The sequence below is a fragment of the Urocampus carinirostris genome, chromosome 12 (assembly GCF_059441175.1).
Source record: "Urocampus carinirostris isolate Australia breed hairy pipefish chromosome 12, RoL_Ucar_1.0, whole genome shotgun sequence".
NCBI classification, from domain to species: domain Eukaryota; kingdom Metazoa; phylum Chordata; class Actinopteri; order Syngnathiformes; family Syngnathidae; genus Urocampus; species Urocampus carinirostris.
The window spans coordinates 17,095,066-17,114,332 of record NC_142360.1 but is presented as its reverse complement, the minus strand read 5'-3'; the positions used below and the strand labels follow the sequence as shown (position 1 = coordinate 17,114,332).

Genomic DNA, 19,267 nt, shown 5'->3' with positions numbered 1-19,267 from the left:
TTTAAGGTCAAGAGAATATGTTTCCCAAGCCAAAATAGTTAGTCTCCAAAAGAATTTGTCTCTAATTAAAAGCTACAATTTCATACCTGTCAACCTCTACGGCTCCATGCCCAGACAAATTGTCGTATTTTCCCGTACAAAATACAAAATAATCGTACACCATATTTTTTTTTCGGAATGCTGCATGATGGGAAATCCCCAGGCAGCAGACACATGCGCACAGTAGCATCAAACCGCTCGCTTCGTTTGCAACGAAAAAAACGATACCGAGATAGAGGCTTCCACGGCGAACTCCTTTGACTTGATTGATTTGCCGTTTCGTGTATACCGGATGGTACCCATCATTGACAAATTTGCGTTTTTCCGTACGGATTTTCTTGTACGTCGTTAACTACTTTGTACAGCAAAACCGTACAGGTTGACAGGTATGCAACTTGGAGGCCACTAGCAATTTTCTCAAGACTCTTATCTATTTTCAATCAATGATCTGCTGTGATGTATCACATGAATCATTCAGAGGAAAAAGATACGGCCTTCAAGTATACAGTCTTGCTATTTTAGCTTGCCTCCTAGTGGAAGAGCATACTCACTTATTTCCATGTTTGTTGTTAGGTTAGAGTGCCATTTAGTGGCCAGCAGTGTATATCATACCATGTAACCAAATAAATCGTCCAATCAGAATACTTTTATGTGCACGTGGTTTGCTCTATCCTCCAATCAGAATTCATGAAATGGTATTTAGCAGTGGAATTCACTGCATGCCAATCTAAGTGTGCTTTTACCTTGTCCGTTGTGTTCAAAAGTCTTCTATTTCATCATGACATGGTTTTGAACCTCACACTTTTTTCTCGAGTTTTTCTCTATCATAAAAATTGTTTTTTTTTTCCCGCAGGTGATCGTAGTAACCAGTGTCCTCACGGGTTTACTTTGTTTTTTGCGGGGCCATATTGTGCAGGTGAGTGTTCTTGACTGTTAACATTTTAACATTTCACTTGAAGAATCAGTTAAAATAACTTCTTGACATCTAATTAAAGTGCTTTTTTTATAATAGGCAAAAAGTATACAATTTAACTTGAAGTGAATGGTAGAAACAGCGAAAGTTGTCTGAAGTACGAATAATTACAGTACAGTACCGATGAAAGAATTATACCTAAAGAGGAAGGGAACTTAGATTAGATTCTTGCAATTTTTGGTTGGACTCTTATTACAGTATGCCATCTACTCACTAAATGATAAGTCAAAATGATCTACCAAATGTAACATCCAAAACAACTAATTATTTTCAAATTTCTAAATAAACAAAACCGTATTTTGTATTTATTTTGTTGAGTATTAACAGTAATACCTTTAATTTAGTGGTGATTACTTTGCAATAAGGTGTTATTAATACTTTGCTATTCTATAATATCTATTACTTCTATTATAATATTTATTAAGTTCTATCATGGCGGCACAGCAGCTTAGTGGTTCGTTCAGAAGTCCCGGGTTGAAATCGAACTATGCTGAGTTCTCCCTGTGGCTCTGTGGGTTTGCCCGAAGAAAGCTGGAATGGGCTCCAGCTCACAACCTTACTGAAGATCAGCAGTGCAGAAAGCGGATGGATGGATGGATATTCTATTATATTTAAAAAAAAACTTTTCATTACCTCATTGCTAGTCATACTGTACACAGCCACAGAAAATATATATGTACTGTATTTCTACCCAAGTATTGACTCAGAGATTTTAGATGGTTAGATATGCCGAGTATCGTGGAAAATGATGACTCTTTCGGCTAAAGCCACTACCACTTTTGACTGATGTGAGGCCACCACATTCCAACAAAAGCGCACTTTTGCTTCATGCTGCATCGAGAAATCAGATGATCTGATCATTTACGCAGATGAGAACGAGTGTGAAGTGGGAAACCCATGTTCCCATGCTTGTCACAACACCATGGGCACTTACTACTGCTCTTGCCCCCGTGGCCTCACCATCTCAGCCGACGGCAGGACCTGTCAAGGTAGGCATTGCTCACACTGAACATTACATTGTCTAAGAGTTTAAAACATAAGCCCAAGTCCGACCCAAATTTCAACTTAAGTCGGGCCTAAAATGTCAATCATTACTAAAACATGTCCTACCCTGTTGAGATGTCCTACGTTGGGCTGAGCTTACAGCAGCAATTTTGCTTTCTTTATAAACAAGTAAAAGCAGCACCACTGAAACTCAGGATTATTGCAAAAAAAAAAAATTAAAGATGATATAAATCGAAGGCCCTGCGACCCTACTGTGGATAAGCGGTGCAGATAATGGATGGATGGATAAAACGGAGGTTTGGTGTATACATACACTGCAGGGTTACTTAAGTCAACAAACACCATGAGAGAAAGCTACCCCAGAAAAACATTGTTTTGAAGCATTGAAAGAGTCAAATACGACTAAATAACAAATGAAAATTGTAAGAATTCACTGCTTTCAAAGACAAAAATCAATTTAAAACTGCCAGGCTTCTCTGTCAAGCCTAGAATAGATATATATTTTTTGAAAATGTATGCTTAAACGATGTGCAGATACTGAACTTTTTGTCTCTCAGCTTCTATTTCTTAAAGTGCCGCACTACATTTTTGAATTCACTATCGCCCCTTAAGTTATATCGCCCCTCTTTCCGAATGAATAATTTACAGATTTTTTCTGACACTATGTTTTTGCTGTCCTTAAATAGCAGTTGTGCAGTCAAAATTTTACTAAATCATCTAATTTTAATAATTTGGACTGCAGGAATAAAATATTAGTATGATGTCGATATCCTACCCTGCGTATGGTTCTAATTCCACGTTTTTAGAGGATAAAAAGGTGCTGTAGTGAACTTTTGTAATTATTGCCCCAGATTTCTGCACAATGTGTTAAGTATGGAAGAACTAGAGAACAATATAATAAATACAAGGCATTATAGTTTAAAAGGAATTTGGCTTTATTAATTATTGAAATGCTTTTAGATACCTTAGTTTGTATGTGTCTGATGTGTGTTTTCCAGCTTAATTTATTGTCTATTATGACCCCTAAAAACTTAATTTCTGATACAATGTCTATTGCAGCACCATCCATTTTTACTTCTAAATCTTGATTTGCCTTTTGATTACCAAAGAATATTACTTTGGGTTTATTTAAATGTAAAGATAACTTATTTAGGCAGCACGGCGGCGCAGTGGTTAGCGCTTGTGCGGCACAGTTCATGTCATGGGAACCTGTCGTGGGTTCAAATCCAGCTCCAGACTTTCTGTGCGGAGTTTGTATGTTCTCCCCGTGCTTGCGTGGGTTTCCTCCGGGCACTCCGGTTTCCTCCCACATTCCAAAGACATGCATTTCAGGTGAATTGGCCGGTCCAAATTGTCCCTAGGTGTGATCGAGCGAATGAGTTGTCTGTCCCTGTGTGCCCTGCGATTGGCTGGCAACCAGTTCAGGGTGTCCCCTGCCCACTGCCCGATGATTGCTTGGATGGGCTCCAGCCCCCCGCGACCCTACTGAGGATAAGCGGTACGGCTAATGAGATGAGATGAGATAACTTATTTAAATCCATCCATACTTTTAGGTTCATTAGTTCACGATTAATACAGGTTACCAAGTCAATATAGTGATCATTTGAATAGAAATTGTTAGTGTCGTCTGCAAATATCACTATTTTCAATAGTTTTGAAATATTTGTTTGTTATTTTTTTGAGCATTTTGATGATTAAATACAATCATTTTTGAGTACTGTGAGTTTCCTGCTCCCTGTGTTTGGGTCCATCAAAAAACACAACAGTACTGCTGCTGTGGTTCAATTTTCAACCTGTGAAAATAACGGACAGCCTTAGAATTTTTCATCAATAATGGATAATTGTCAGGTGATGTAACCTCTGCAGACACAGAAATATAAAATATGTAAACATTTGTACAGACTTGTTGAACTTAGATTTTGTTACTAAAGACAGGCTTTCTTTGATAATCATAAATGACCTCTCCACCTCTCGAGTCCTCACAAATAAAATATGAAATTTTGCTTCCGGCTCAGTCCTGCAAATCAAGTTAAGCGGTCGGCCTTGGGCTATGTCGCACTTTAATACCCTGGTCGGGCTGCATTGTTTAGACCCGATCTTACTTCTACCTTGTCGTTATGACCGAGTCAGTCACAACCTGAAACTTTGCCTCTGACAGACATCGACGAATGCTTCATGGGTGCCGACGTGTGTCACGACGGACAGGACTGTGAAAACACTGTCGGGTCCTATCGCTGTGTGATGCGCTGCGGCCGGGGGTTCCGGAGAACAGCTGATGACCACACCTGCTCAGGTTTGATATTGTATCATTTTACCTTGCACCTTCTAGTGGAGTACTGTTGAAGTACAGGTCGACCGATTATTAGGCGGGCCGAGCGATATTTGGGAATTTGACAGTTATCGTTATTGGCATTTTTATGTATTTGACGCGTCGATTATTTAAGCTGAGATGCAGCCAAGCCTCTCTCTCCCTAGGTTCAGCCTCTCCCCCCTCGCATTGCCTTCTGAATGGATAAGCAACCGGAGCGGAGCCACTGAGGCAAAAGCTTTCCCGGCTCAAATACACCAGACTGGAATCAAGCCGCTGATAAAATTGAGGTTTTAAAAAGTCCGTGCCATGGTAGAAAAGCGTGTGTGTGATTAGGAAATAGGGTAAAAACTGTAGTTAACCTATTTCAGGGAACGAGACTGATATATTAGGTCTTATCATGCCATTAGTTCGTCAATCAAGGGTGTGTGTATTGAGAGAAAACAAGGATGAACAGAGGTAATTAGCTGTTACCAAAAGCCAACACTTTTCAATTCACGAACTCTGTTGAAATGTCCATTGGTTTTTGAACTTGTGTTTTAGGTTTATTTAAGTCAAGTCATGTTTATTTGTATAGCCCTTAATCACAAAGAGTCTCAAAGGGATGCACAGATTATTGCAAATCACAGACTACTATTACAGACTATTATTACACCATCCCCTGATCTAAAACCTACATGAGGGCAAGGAAAAACTCAAAAACCTCAACATGAGGAAAATGAAGAAACTTTGAGAAGGGACCGCACATGAGGTAATCCCCCTTCCAGGATGACCAGGCTGCAATGGATGTTGTAATAACAAATAATACACGGATATTGTCAAAAAAATATATAGGTTATTCATATGCTATAGAGTAGAAGTGTGTTTTAATTTAAGGCATGTTGATTGTATTGACATTAATTATTAATTTATTGTAAAATAAAAATCAGGGTGCTGTTTAAGTTATGTACCTTTGTACGAGTTCCTGCCATGCTTTTCCTAGTTTTTGGTGTAATTGTGTCAGAACCGAAACAGGCAGTAGACCCAAACGCGTAACATTTCATCCCAACCTTTATTGAGGTATCGGGGAAGCCAGGTGCGGGGAAACAAACGACAGCGGTCCGGTGAAGCAGGAAGCCCTCGAGATCGGAGCGTAGTCAAAGGACGGAAATGAGTCGAGCAGCCGGGACGGGAGATCAGAGCGTGGTGAGAGGGCGGAGACAAGTCGGGCAGCCGGGGTGGGAGATCGGACCGAGGTCCGTGGACGGAAACAAGTCGGGCAGCCGGAACGGGAGATAGGAGCGTGGTCAGAGGAATAGTTCAAGTCATGTAGCCGGAGACAATCGGAAGACACGGGTAGATGAGCAGGATACTGGACGGGACAGACGGGAGCCAGAGTCAAAAAAGTGCTTGCCTTGCATGTGCGGAGGTTCGCTGACAGACTGACCAGGAGTGAATGAGAGTGTTGAGTTTGAATAGGGGGGGAACCAATCAGGAAACAAGCAGCAGCTGGGGCCAAACAACCGGGCACAGGTGAGGGCAATGGCCAAATCATGACAAATTGAAAGATTACTCGTGTTAGGTTGTGTTGAAATTCTAATTTGTTTACTGTAAAAAGTTTCATAGAGTTAAGTTTTTGTGTACCTTTTTAGACGAGTCGTTGCTAAACCTATATCATTTTGTCCACTATTAGTTTTTGGGGTAAGTGAAAGATTACACATGTTAGTTGTCTTGAAATTAAAATGTATGCACTGTAAAAAGTTTCATAGAGCAATTCAATTTTTCTTTGAGTTTATAGCAAATATTCCTTTTTCTTTTTGCATAATAAATATTCCTTACACCAAATATCAGCTGTCGGCCTACTTTCAATCCTTATAATCGGTAAAGAAACTCCTATATCCGTCAATCCCTATGTTGAAGTGTGTCTTTATAAATCCTTCATCTTCTTTGCTAAGATATAAACGAGTGCCTGGAGTCCAATCCATGTAATCAACACTGCGTGAACACCATTGGCAGTTATCGCTGCATCTGTGAGCCTGGATTCCAGCTCAGGAACCGGCGCTGTCTTGGTAAGTTTGCTCTTACATTGTGAGGTTGTTGTATCAGGGGTAACATCTTTTACTGTATTGTTCGTTTATCCACTTATTAGTTATTTAGTTAAGATTCAGTAAAAAGCAAACTTGAAAGAGCGAATCAAAATCAAAACATCGGTCGAAAAAAATCCTTGATTGAGACAAAATGACGACGTTTTTAACATTACATCTTATGATGGCCTTAAAGGGACAGGGTGAATTATTTGAGCACTATATGTTGCTGTAAGGTGTTCTGCAACTGAAAAGGAGTGCTTAAAGCAGAAGGAAGATTACAAACTAAGGAAACTCCAAGTGACAAAAACGCACCATTTTACTTCTTATTATTTTACTCAGGCTTTATGAGTTTTTTTTTGCACCCGTTGCAGCAAAATGGTAGACAATTATGTTCGTTCCCTTCAGAAGATGCCCATGTTATGTCATATAAATGCTAATTTCTCAACCTACAAGCATTAAAAGAATGCATAAATGTATGATATTTCAAGTATTTTTGCTACAGAAAATGTTTTTTTAATTTACCGTACGTTTTTTTTAACCACTACAATGCACTAAATGATACACACTGTCCCTTTAAAATAAATTGCTGATAAATCATTTGACTGCTTATAAACACGATTTGGAGACTAGATTTTTACCAGACTGATACTCAAATCTTAAGTAATCATTGACACTACCACCACATAATGATAAAATTCCCAATCCCTTACCTTTGCAAAAAAAGGCTGACGTTCAACAAAATATATCTTTAAATCCCAACAAAATATTTTCTCTAATATTGCCTCTTTTCAATGGAAGTTTTCCAATCCTTGATTTCATGTTCTTAATTCTTAAAAGCAACGTATATACTGCTGCATAGAAAAAAAAATGTATGTGTTTGACCTGATTTTCGTTACTGGTAACTTCTCTTTTAACAGTTGTTTGAAGTGTTATATACTGTAAATAAAGCTGAGTTGAGTTTTTTCCCACATATCCAGATATAAATGAGTGCAGACAGCGTGTTTGTAGATCAGACCAGCAGTGCAAAAATACCCGGGGTGGCTACAGCTGCATTGACCTCTGCCCCAGTGGTATGACCAAAGGTGCCAACGGGACATGCGTGGGTTAGTATTGTTTGTTGTCATCACGCATGTAAGACATCCCAGTTCTCTGATTCGTTACTTATTACATCACAGATATTGACGAGTGCCTGGAAGGCACCCATCAGTGCCGATACAACCAGATCTGTGAAAACACCAGAGGGAGATACCACTGCACATGCCCACGCGGGTACCGATCTGAGGGGGTGGGCAGGCCCTGTGTCGGTGCGTACCTCAAATCATTATTTACACATTTTGGGTTGCTTTAGCAGTGGTTCCTAAATGTGAAAGGAATTACTTATTTTTCTGTGTTTCACATCAGGGTTGTGGGACGGGTAAAACAAGGGCGGGAATTGAGCAGTTCTGCAGACTATTCCTGGGGAATATGACATGCAGAACAAAGTTTGATGGTTTCAAAAAATGCAAAACAAAATGTCTGACAAGTACTTTTATACCAGGAGGGTTGGCTATGACAAAAACAAAATTTGACGGGTAGTGGGCCTTTATCTAGACCAGGGGTGTCAAACTGATTTTAACTCGGGGGCCACACGATAGAAAAAACATTCTGTCGGGGGCCGTACTTGTAGATTAAAGAGAAAGAAAAAGAGAGATAAAGAAATAAGAGAAAGAGGGAGGGAAAAGGAGAGAGGGTGGGGCAAAGAAAGAAAAAAAGGGAGAGAGGGTGGGAAACAAAAGAGATAAAAAGAGAAGTCGTGAGAGGGGGAAAGAAAGGGAGAGGAAGAAAGAAATCCAAAGAGAAATAGAAAGACAGAAGGAGAGAAAAGAGAAAAGAAAGTGCTAAGGGTAGGAAGAGAGAAAGAAAAAGAGAGAAAAGGAAGTTAGAGCAAAAGAAGTTAAGAAGACACAGAGAGAGAAAGAGACAAAGGGCAACAAAGGAAGAGAAAAAGAGAGACATAGAGAGTGAAAGAGCAAGAGACAGAGAGTGGGAGAAAAAGGGTGGAAAAGAGAGAGAGAGTGAGAGAGAGAGAAAGAAATACAAGTACAGTGTCTTTGTTCGAGGCACCTGGCTTTGGCAACATAAGGTTGATATATTTCAACCTGCAACTTGTTTTTGTCTTGCGCTTCTCTGAGTGTTGTCTCGCTGGCCGGATTCAATCCCTTAGCGGGCCTGATCTGGCCCGCGGGCTGCCTGTTTGACACCTGTGGTCTAGACCTAATCCGGCAAATACAGATAAAAAAGCAAGCCCCTCTCCTAACAGCAAACTAAAACCAACACCTGAAACAATGTTGGGACTGAATAACAGTGGAATAAATGGATATATGAGAAAGTCAAGTAATTACACCAAAATTATGAGCGCTTTCTTGAATTTGATACATTTTCTGTAAATTTATGGGCAACATTTTGTTAAAAGCTTGAAATAATATTATAGCTCTCCTCTACTTGACATAGTCCGGAGATTTCAAAAACTTAGACTGCAAAAACAGCTTATGCGTTTGATCGAGATATCCAGCCTTCTGAATAACACTCAGTGCTCGTATTGAGACGAACAATTTTCACTGTATTTTGATAAGTGCTTCGGTAGTCCAGTGGTTAGCACAATCGCCTCACATGCGAAAGGTCCTCAGTTATAGACTGGGTGGAAATACTTGATGGTCTTGGGAGGAATGGGTGCCACCAGGCTGTACTTGCCCAGGAATCAGTGCCTCTATGACTCTAGTGGTTATAGGATCCACACAGATCCCCTATGTTTATGTATCTATGTAAGTAAATTCTGAAATTTGTGGGGGGAAAGTACACGTTTTTAGTTTGGAGGTGTTTTGCAAAAAGTGTAACCTCAATGCCAAAACTTTCAAAAATGCCCTCTCCATGAGTTAAGAATGAAATCCTATAAAAACCCATATTTAAGGGCTTTTTTCTGCTTATAACGTTTTTTTTCATCAATAGAAATGTTTAACACTGTGCTCACTGGTTTCATTACAATGAATGTGTGTAGACTTATACAAGATTTTCTTCGTTTAAATGTGCTTCCTTTGCGCTTTTCATGTTTGCCTGCAAAAAGTCCTGTATCCTGCCAAAGCACATTTCTTTTGCTATCTGCCATTTTGTTCAAACCTTACTTCTTGCTTAAACAACTCAAGCGCAGCAAACTTGTAAATCAGGCACCACATGATTTAGAGCAGTGTTTTTCAACCTTTTTGGAGCCAGGGCACGTTTTTTTACATTGGAAATATTTTGCGGCACACCACTAACCAAAAATGTTATAAAATGACACTGAACTGTCAGGACCTGAATGGAGACAGAACCCACTTGCGTAACGTTTCTCACAAGTTTTATTAAAGGAAAGAGGAAGGGCTGCGCCCACGATCCGGAGTACGCTAGGCGCGGGAAGCAGGTCGCTCTGAACGCGGAAGTGGGACTTCCGTGGCGAGCGATGGCGGTGTCGTGAACAGAAAAACGGATCAGTTGCCGGGACAGGAGAGCAAAACGTGGTCAGGGTCGTAAGCGAGTCGTAAGCCAGGAAAGGAGAGTAGACGTGGTCGAAGACACGAAAAAGTCGAAAGCCGAGGTCGGTTCATTTGGTGAGTTTGTATTTTTAATTACTCGGCACACGAATCGAAGAGACCTTTTGTCTAAACGTTACGATAGGGACCAGAGTCTTTTCTTGTTAGCATGTCCGCCTCACAGTTTAGCAGTCCCGGGTTAAATTCCAGCTCCCGGCCTTCCTGTGTGGAGTTTGCATGGTTTCCCCGTGCCCCCGGCTATTCCATTCCTCACGAAATTCCAAAAACATGGCTTAAATGGGCTACAGCCCCCCCACGGCCCTAGATGAGGATAAGCGGTTCGGATAATGAATGAATGCGATTTTGGTGAAATGTTGAAGGACACCAAAATGTTCCGCATGATTACACAGTGGATTTAACCGAATTATTATTATTAGTGTTGTTATTATTATTAATATTATTATTGTTATAATTGTCTTGACTCGGAGATGAAATGTGTGCAATAATTGATTGCATTGTTACATATAAAGTTGATTGTATTACGTGCAAAGCCGGGATAACACTGAAAAAAATGTAAGAGTGTGTCCAGTATATATGTAAGGAGTAGACTCAGCTACAGTTTACAGTCAAGGTGTCACACAAACAGACCCCGTTTTGGTTGTAAATTAAACAATCTATGTTCAATGTTGAGACATTATGGTGAAATCCCACTAAACAAACTGTAAACACCCAAAGAAACGCCAGCAAACCACTCAGGGCAATTAGTTTTGGTAAGTGGTAGAAATGGGCGGAGCTATACACAGCGTATTGCTTCTTCCCCTCCAGTCCAGTGCCATCTGCACCGAAGGTAAATATGCTGGTATACTAGTTTGCAGTATTTTTTGACATTTTTACTAAAGAACTGAACTTCGAAACCCTGATTAAGGACAAAAATTACAGTCAGAATGAGCATTCACACTCTTAAGTTACTGCTGAAAGGAGAGAACTTTTAAGTGGTATATTATATTGATATGGGACACAGGCTCTGGCATTGTTATGATTTCATTTTTTTTTTCAAATCATGAAACGTCCCACAGTGAAATATAATTTTTTGAAGAATTAGTTTTGGTCTGGAGAGCAGGTTAGGTGGTTTTGTTGAAATTGTTCTTAAAATATATGGTGGGGCTCGCTCTCTCCCCCCAAAAAATCAAAATATTTTTTGCTTTTATGGCTCTTTGGGTTACAAAGGTTCCTGAGCCCTTCTGTGGGAGAACTGACCTAGAAAGGTTTCAAATCTCAAATGCTTCATGGTCCGGCTCACGCTTAAACACATCAAAGACCAGCACCTTTTCTTTTCACTTTGCTGTCACTCTCTTTCTGTTGACACTCATAGCACTTTCCTGCATGTGATATCATTAATACTTATTATCGGGGCTGGACAAGCATCTCAACAATTTTTCTCTCATTTTGATTTCCGGCCACTACTGGTTTGCGGCCATGTAGCTTTACCACTGATTTTGATTTGTTTGGCTTTATCTGTCAATGAGAGCGATACAATGGGGTGATCTCATGGATAAATGGCATTAATTTGACCCTTATATGTACCAATTAGTCAGATTAATGGTAGTGGGTGATACTGTCAATTTTGGTATTGATCTGTTCCAAGTAAACACATGGCAATATCGATTGATACGGATCCCTCCTTGCTCGGAAATGTGATGATCATTGAATAATTGAACCAAACTCTCTTGAGTTAACTTATCTACGATACACACAGACCAAAGATTTCATGCACTCAAAAGATTCTATTTTCATTAAATAACTACAAAGCAAATTTTAACAGTAAATATATAAATACTACAACTATTTCAGGACAAAACTCAAGAGTGACAAATCAGAAAAGCAGCAATGTAAATAAAATACCAGCCTTTATTTTTAATGTGAGAGCTAATTTTTTGTTACTGATTAGTTTAAAGTGCATTTCTAAAATAACAACTTATGTTATTATTATGTCATTACTAGGTTGTAATTCTTTTGTGTAGAGTTAAAATAAGCACAGTCAACCACTTAAACCAAGTTATCAAGAGACTGGTCATGCCAGTGATTTCTCCTGCCAATCAGAAATCAAATTTCCTAGAAAATCATAATGAGCTGGTGAGCTTTTTTCAGAATCAGTCCGCGGCGACTCAGGTGCTCCTAGGGGGACCTGATGCCTGCAGGCACCAAATTGGAAACCCCTGCTTTTTAACAATTTCAACATGTAAATCAAAATACCTTCCATAGCAAAATATATTGAAAAAAGGTACATAGTGAAAACACAATTGTATCGAATTTGTTATCGTTAAAGTTGTTAAAGTTATGATGTATGTACACTATCAATATTATTTTAGTGAAGGTAAAAATGGGAAGACAGTATCGATCCTAGTACTCGCTCAGTGTCGATAACTTTGATATTTGGATCAATCTGCCTGTCCTGACCAGATAAACTGGTTCATTTGTTTCATTGAAAAAAAATCTCGGAGGACACCACCAGATGGTGCCGTTGCATCCATGGTAAAAGTAAATCCAAATGAAAAATAGTTTTCGCTAGACAGCACAGGCATACGAATTGGACAATTTGCCATGGCACAGTATAACAATTAATTACTGCGCACAGTTGTTAAAACCAGTGAGATAAACAGTCCAGCCCTGCATCTTGTTTCTTCATACAGCATCCTCGTTTATTTCTTTTATTTTACTTTACTTAAATTATGTTGAATTTGATCAAGACCTGTTTTGTAAGGAATTGTTAGCTTTAAAATAAATATTTTCACTTTAGATGACGGATATATTCTCTTTCTCCCCCCACCTTTATCTCTCTTTTCCATTCACAACTTTTTCCTTCTGTCCTGCTCTTTGTCCCTGGTGCTGGCCTTTCATTTGTTTGGCGGAGAGCAGACGTAAATGAATGCGAGCGGCATCTGCAGCCCTGCGCCCACCGGTGTATCAACACCCCGGGCAGCTTTCGGTGCACCTGCCCGCCGGGGCGCCACCTTTTGGGGGACGGCAAGTCATGCGCCGGCCTGGAGCGCCTACCGACGTATGAGAGTTTTTCTTACGGCTTCCGAACGTGGCAATCCTCGCCGGACCGTGTCTACCACAACCTGGCATCACGCATCTATCACTCCTACCCTCCCAACATGCGAGAACGGAAAAAGAGAGAAGCCCCTGTAAATCGTGGGGACCCCAAAGGTTGTCAGGAGGGGTTCGTGTTCAAGAGTGGACGCTGTTTAGGTAGGGGAGACCGGGTATAGTTGTTACACATTTTTATGATTGTTGGTGCTTAGTCCTCTCATTTTATACATGGGACCTTATTTTGTCATTTACAGGTAGACATACATGGTAGAGTTCTAAGAAGCTCCAAAAGTATGTGACAGTCTCTCAAACAGAGATACAGTGTTACAACCGTACCCAGTACCGGGTATGGTTGTAAGACTGCCAGTGGACAGATGTAACTGTATGATTATTATTGGCTTCATAGATAGAACCACATAGATGGTTGACAAAACATTTTCCTGCACTATCTAAGTTGTGCACACCAGTCTGTTGTAATGGTAAAAAATTGCATTGAATAACACTTAAATATATTTCTTGAATCGTGAGTAACGACTAGACCAAGTGTTGGCAACACTAAATATTGAAAGAGCCGTTTTGGACCAAATATCTGTAGCTAGGGATCGTGCACTAAGGAGCCTTCCTTTGGCTGCTAACCGGCTCTCTACGCACCAGACCCCTTTGGCCCCTCCCACAGGTGGTGAGCGCATGGGAAGCGGAGCCACGTCGTCCCATCGGGCTGTGCCCGGCTGGACGCGTGAGTGTCCACTCGGCCACCAGGCGCTCCCCACCACCAGGTCAGGCTCCAGAGGGGGGGCCCCGGGTACCTGCGTCCGGTCAAAGGAAATCATTTACCAATGTTCTTTTTTATCATAAGGGGTCTACAAGGTGCACTTCATCTGACCCCTCACCTAGAACTTGTTTGTCATGAATGACCCTACCAGGGGCTTTAAGCCCTCAGAGAATATAGCTCCTAGGATCATTAGGACCCACTAACTCCTCCTCCATGATAAGGTAGGATTTCTAGGAATGTACCACCGGCAGGAGGCCCCAGGACGACCAAAAACCCCGCTGCAGAGACTATGTCTCTAGGCTGGCCTGGAAATGTGTCGGGGTCTCATCAGATGAGCTGGATGAAGTGCCTGGTGATAGGGAGGTCTGGACTTGTCTTCTTAGGTTGCTTCCCCCGCGAATTGACCCCTAGTAAACGCAAGACATTGGATGGATGGATAAAAATGTTAAAGAAAAATCTGAACAGGACCCAACAAGAACATATTTGTCACATGTTTGTCATATAGGCAGTGTGTGGTCTTTTTTGCCATAATATTGTGTTTTTTTCTTTATGTAATCCTTCCCTGATTCTCACAGAGTTTAAGGATTTAGCGCTTGTACTCTGTGATTTGCGACAGATATCAACGAGTGTGAGGTGAGAGATTCCTGTCAGCACGAGTGTATGAACACCCCAGGTAGCCACAGATGCCTTTGCCCAACTGGTTACCACCTCATGACCAACGGCAAGACATGTCAAGGTTAGTTCTTCACATCTAGACGCTCATGACTTTTAATAATCTGTTTTGGAACCAACTTATTGTTGCCTTTAAATTGGATTCATTAAGCAATGCCGATATTTCCTGATCTTCAGAATAGATAACACTTTTAGTTTAAAGATAGTGGCAAATGTTATGAATTATATTGCAAGGATCTTTAAATATAGAGCATTGGTTCCCAAATTGGGGTACTAGTACACAATGGTTTGGTGTACTTCAATGCACTCCAATAGTTGACAGTTTAAAACAGGGATGACAAACCCAGTTTGGCTATGGGGCCACATTTTGTTCTCTGGTTGGCCGGAACAGTAAATAATGTTAGTGTTTAGCTTACAATAGTTTTTCACTATAATACTTTATCATTTACTTTAGTGGCCTACCGTACAATAAATGACAGGGGATATTTTCGAATGCGTACAATGGGGAAAAATGATTTTTATGTTTGGCATTGAATGCATTAACTGAATTATTTCAGATTATATTGAATGGAGTTTTCATTCAGATCATTCAGATCTACTTTATTGTCATTCTAGTACACGTGTATACAGAACGAAATGTCGATACATCTGACCCGCACAGTTTCCTTGAATGTACAGATATAAGTAAAAGTTGTATTGTATTATGGCTACGTATAGTATTTTACCATAGTGCCGATAGTGCAAGAGGAGTAGCTAACCAGATGTGCAAAATGGGCAGTCAGGTTAACAAGTCAGGTAAACAGTAACACTAACACTGTAACAATAACGCTGTAAGTACAATAGTGCAGGGAGCAAATGTGCAAGGAGTGGCAAGCTATAAAGAACTGCCAGTAGTGCAAAAAGTCAGATTAGCAGCCGTTTAGATTTAGGTTAACTATATGTTAGATTGACCATTTAACAGTCTAATGGCCAGGGGGACTAGACTACTGCGGAACCTGGTGGTCCTGCACCGCACACTGCAGTACCTCTTCCCAGAGGCTAGCAGAGTGAACAGTCCATGATGGGGGTGAGAGGGGTCCCCGATAATGTTCTTAGCATGGGATAGGCAGCGCTTCTGGCCAATGTCCTGAATGGAGGGAAGTGTAGTCCCGATTATTTTCTCTGCTGTCCTCGTTACCCTCCTCACACTACCCCAGTCGGTAGCGCTGCAGCCTCCACACCACACAGAGATACAGCTGGTCAGGATACTCTCTATGGTGCCCCTGTAGAATGCGATGAGGGAAGGTCGGGGCAGGTGGGCTCTCCTCATCCTCCGCAGGAAGTACAGGCGCTGCTGTGCCCTCTTAACCAGTGATGCAGTGTTCACGGACCAGGTGAGTTTGTTTGTAATGTGCACCCCTAGGAACTTGATACTGCTGACAACCTCCACAGCCTTGTTGTTGATGCAAAGTGGGGCATGGTTGGGCTGGTTTTTCCTGAAGTCGACAATGATCTCTTTAGTTTTGTCAACATTCAGGACCAGGCTGTTGTCCCTGCACCAGCCCACCAACTGCTACACCTCCTCTCTGTAGGCCAGGTCGTTGTCGTCCCTGATGAGGCCCACCACTGTTGTGTCGTCAGCATACTTCACGATGTGGTTTGTGGCGGACCTAGGGACGCAGTCGTGTGTCATCAAGGTGAACAGCAAGGGGCTCAGGACACAGCCTTGGGGGGAGCCCGTGCTGAGGTAGATGACATCTGAGATGTTCTGACCTATCCGCACTGATTGGGGTCTGTCACTGAGGAAGTCCAGCAGCCAGTTCCGCAGGGGGGTGTTGAAACCCAGGAGACTCATTTTGTCTACCAGATGTTGTGGGATGATGGTGTTGAATGCTGAACTGAAGTCCAGGAACAGCATCCGCACATGGGTGTTCTTCTCATCTAGGTGTGTCAGGCTCAGGTGAAGCGCAGAGGAGATGGCCTCCCTGGTGGAGCGGTTTGTCCGGTAGGCAAACTGAAAGGGGTCGAATGAGGAGGGGAGACTGGAGGTGATGTGCTCTTTAACCAGTCTCTCAAAGCACTTCATTATGATAGGAGTCAGTGCAACGGGCCGGTAATCGTTGAATGATAAGATCTGGGGTTTCTTTGGCACTGGGATGATGTTGGCAAATTTGAAGCATGATGGTACTTTGGCTTGGTCTAGCGAGGTGTTGAAAATGTCTGTTAGTACACAAGCCAGCTGATCGGCGCACTCCCTAAGTATCCGCCCCGGAATGTTGTCCGGGCCTGGAGCCTTCCTTGTGTTGACCCCTCTCAGGGTCTTTCTCACGTCAGTTGAGTCCAGGTGGAGTGCTCTTTCGTCCTGATTTGGAACCGCTGCAGGGGTGCCGTTTTGTGCCTCGAACCTTCCAAAGAATTTGTTGAGGTCATTCAGAAAGTCCATGCTAGTGTCCTGCACTGGGGCGGTGGTTGGCTTGTATTTGGTGATGGCCTGAATGCCTTTCCACATATCCCTGGTGTTGGTTGTACTGAGGAAACGTTTCTGGATTTTTTGACTGTGCGTTCGCTTAGCTAGTTCTAGACCTTCACCAACTCACCATGCTATACAAACTAAAGTGAGAGCCAAAAAAAGGGATTATTGTTTAATTGTCGTACTGGTTTGAAATGAATAAAAAGAAATACAGAATAAAAGTTTTAGCAGTGCATCGGAAATAAGATTAGACATTAGATCAAACTACTAGGCTGGTCCTACTAAAGCTGTGAGTATATCCTTTACAGCCCTCTAGCAGCCAAACAGAGCATTTGGTTTGGATTTATTTTAAAAATCAGAACTTTTGATAGAAATGGGCTAGAAACCCGCTTCTTTTTTGACATACTCAAAGATTTATGGTTTAAAAGATATTTTAGCAGTAGGTGCGTTTAGACCATAAGAACTCGGGGCTCGTCTTACAGGGTTGGACTTGTTTCTACCAGCCTGTTATTCAATAAATCTTGTCCCATCCATAAATACTTTTCATCATTTTATATATATTTTTTCCTCATTGAAATACACTTTCCTTCCCCTCGTTCCTGCCAGCCTGTCAAAGTGATTTGGATACTGTTACTAAAAATAGACTGTAGGTGTCTTATGGGTCGAGAGATGTGGTTGCATTCAATGTTTTGGGATTGTGGCCGGTATAGTTGACTGATAAATCATTGTGAAATTATGGTGATATATCACCCCTACTTTTGTGCATTAACGCACAGGCAAACTTTGACTTTTCTTTCAGGTAAAAATATTCAAATCAACTATTTCACCTACAAATCAAGCAATGTATTCTACTTATACATCCAAATTGAACAGCTGAGCAAGTTATCTAACAAAAATGCGACAGTTCTCTACGTATATCATGGGAGTCATTGTCAGGTTTCCTTTAATGCTCGGGGAACGTTGACAAGTGAATGCCATTTGGTCCATTACCACGGAAACCACCTATGACACAACTACAAAACACTGACTTGTCTGTGTTGCAATCTGGCTCCATTAACCACAGTATGGTTGCCCAGACGCTGTCCTCTAAAAATATAGGGCTCTCATTTCATCCAAATGCAGCCGTCGTTCATGTTTTATTCCGGCGCAGTGGTAAATTTGAATGGTCACATGATCCAAAAACATGTGACATAAACATCTTAGAGTAGAGCTATAAACAGCGCACGTGAAAATGGTTTCAAGTGTGCAGGACACAGCACCGTTGGCATTCTGCAGCCAATCACATTAATGCCAAACTCCTCGCGCTGATGGTACCACAGATGTGTGAGGCTTAAGGGGTGAATTGGCTGAAAACAGAATACCAGGGTCATTATACATAATTGAAAATTTTGCTACGAACTAAACAAAAGAAGTAAAAAAATGTACAACCTGTAAATTCAGGACTACGAAGCGCACCTGATTAAAGTCCGCATGCTTAAATTCAAGAATGAAACTCAACTTTGTCTTTGTACGAGCCGCACAGGATTTAAAGCCGCAGGCTTAAACAAATATAAAGATCAACTCATTCACGTCAATTTCTTACATTTTTAGCCAGCACACTTGGCGCTAATCGCCTGAGGAATTTGGCATTGACGTCCCTGGCCGCAGAACGCCAACGGTGCCGTGCCCCCACACACTTGAAGACTGACTGTGTCGTTTTCAGTTCTGCTGGGAGTTTTTTACGTTGCATGTTTTCGGATCATGTGATCACATGACAAGCACGTATTTCCTACTGCACTGTAAGAAAACATGAATGAGTTCTGCGTTGCGTAAAATGTGAGCCCTATATTTCTAGATAACAGCGCCCAGGCAACCATATTGTAAAGAACAGTGCCAAATTGCAACACAGATGTGGATGCCGTCTTTGTATTGTTGTTAGTGGCTTTGCTGTACTGCACCACATCACATTTACTTGTTATCGCTCCTCGAGGATTCAAGGAAACTTTAGCAATCTGACATTGATGCCGTTGATATGGAAAGAGATGTGTAACTTCCACTGCTGACTAAATCAGATATAAATTGAGGACTTGATTTTTGTGTGTAAAATCTTTGAAATATCGTGAGTGCGTCTTAAATATTGAACAAAGAACGGTAGTGTTAAAACCTCCTGTTCTGCTCCTGACATGTTTTATATGAACAATGTTGGCATAAACCTTGACTAATTTCTATCTAAATAGGGGGTGACTAATATTTTCAGACGTCACCGGGGTGTTTTGTATTGAGAGTGCATGCATTGTGGAAAAGAGCAGCTAGCTGTTTTCCTCAGTGCTACCACAAAAAAGCTCCACTGTATTTAAAGCTGTAGTGTT

General features: G+C 41.3%; 1 protein-coding gene across 3 annotated transcripts in view; it reads left to right on the top strand.

Moving 5' to 3' along the window:
• The window catches only part of hmcn1 (hemicentin 1), a 151,337-nt gene that overhangs the window by 129,085 nt on the left and 2,985 nt on the right, over window positions 1-19,267 (top strand). For 2 of the 3 annotated variants that reach the window (XM_088349494.1, XM_088349493.1), the window contains exons 98-105: window positions 893-955; window positions 1,882-2,001; window positions 4,176-4,310; window positions 6,260-6,373; window positions 7,369-7,494; window positions 7,567-7,695; window positions 12,850-13,185; window positions 14,415-14,534. In XM_088349494.1, the coding sequence (XP_088205620.1) occupies window positions 893-955; window positions 1,882-2,001; window positions 4,176-4,310; window positions 6,260-6,373; window positions 7,369-7,494; window positions 7,567-7,695; window positions 12,850-13,185; window positions 14,415-14,534 (1,143 nt within the window). The remainder of the gene's footprint in view (window positions 1-892; window positions 956-1,881; window positions 2,002-4,175; window positions 4,311-6,259; window positions 6,374-7,368; window positions 7,495-7,566; window positions 7,696-12,849; window positions 13,186-14,414; window positions 14,535-19,267) is intronic. The other variant, XM_088349495.1, reaches the window with a different exon arrangement.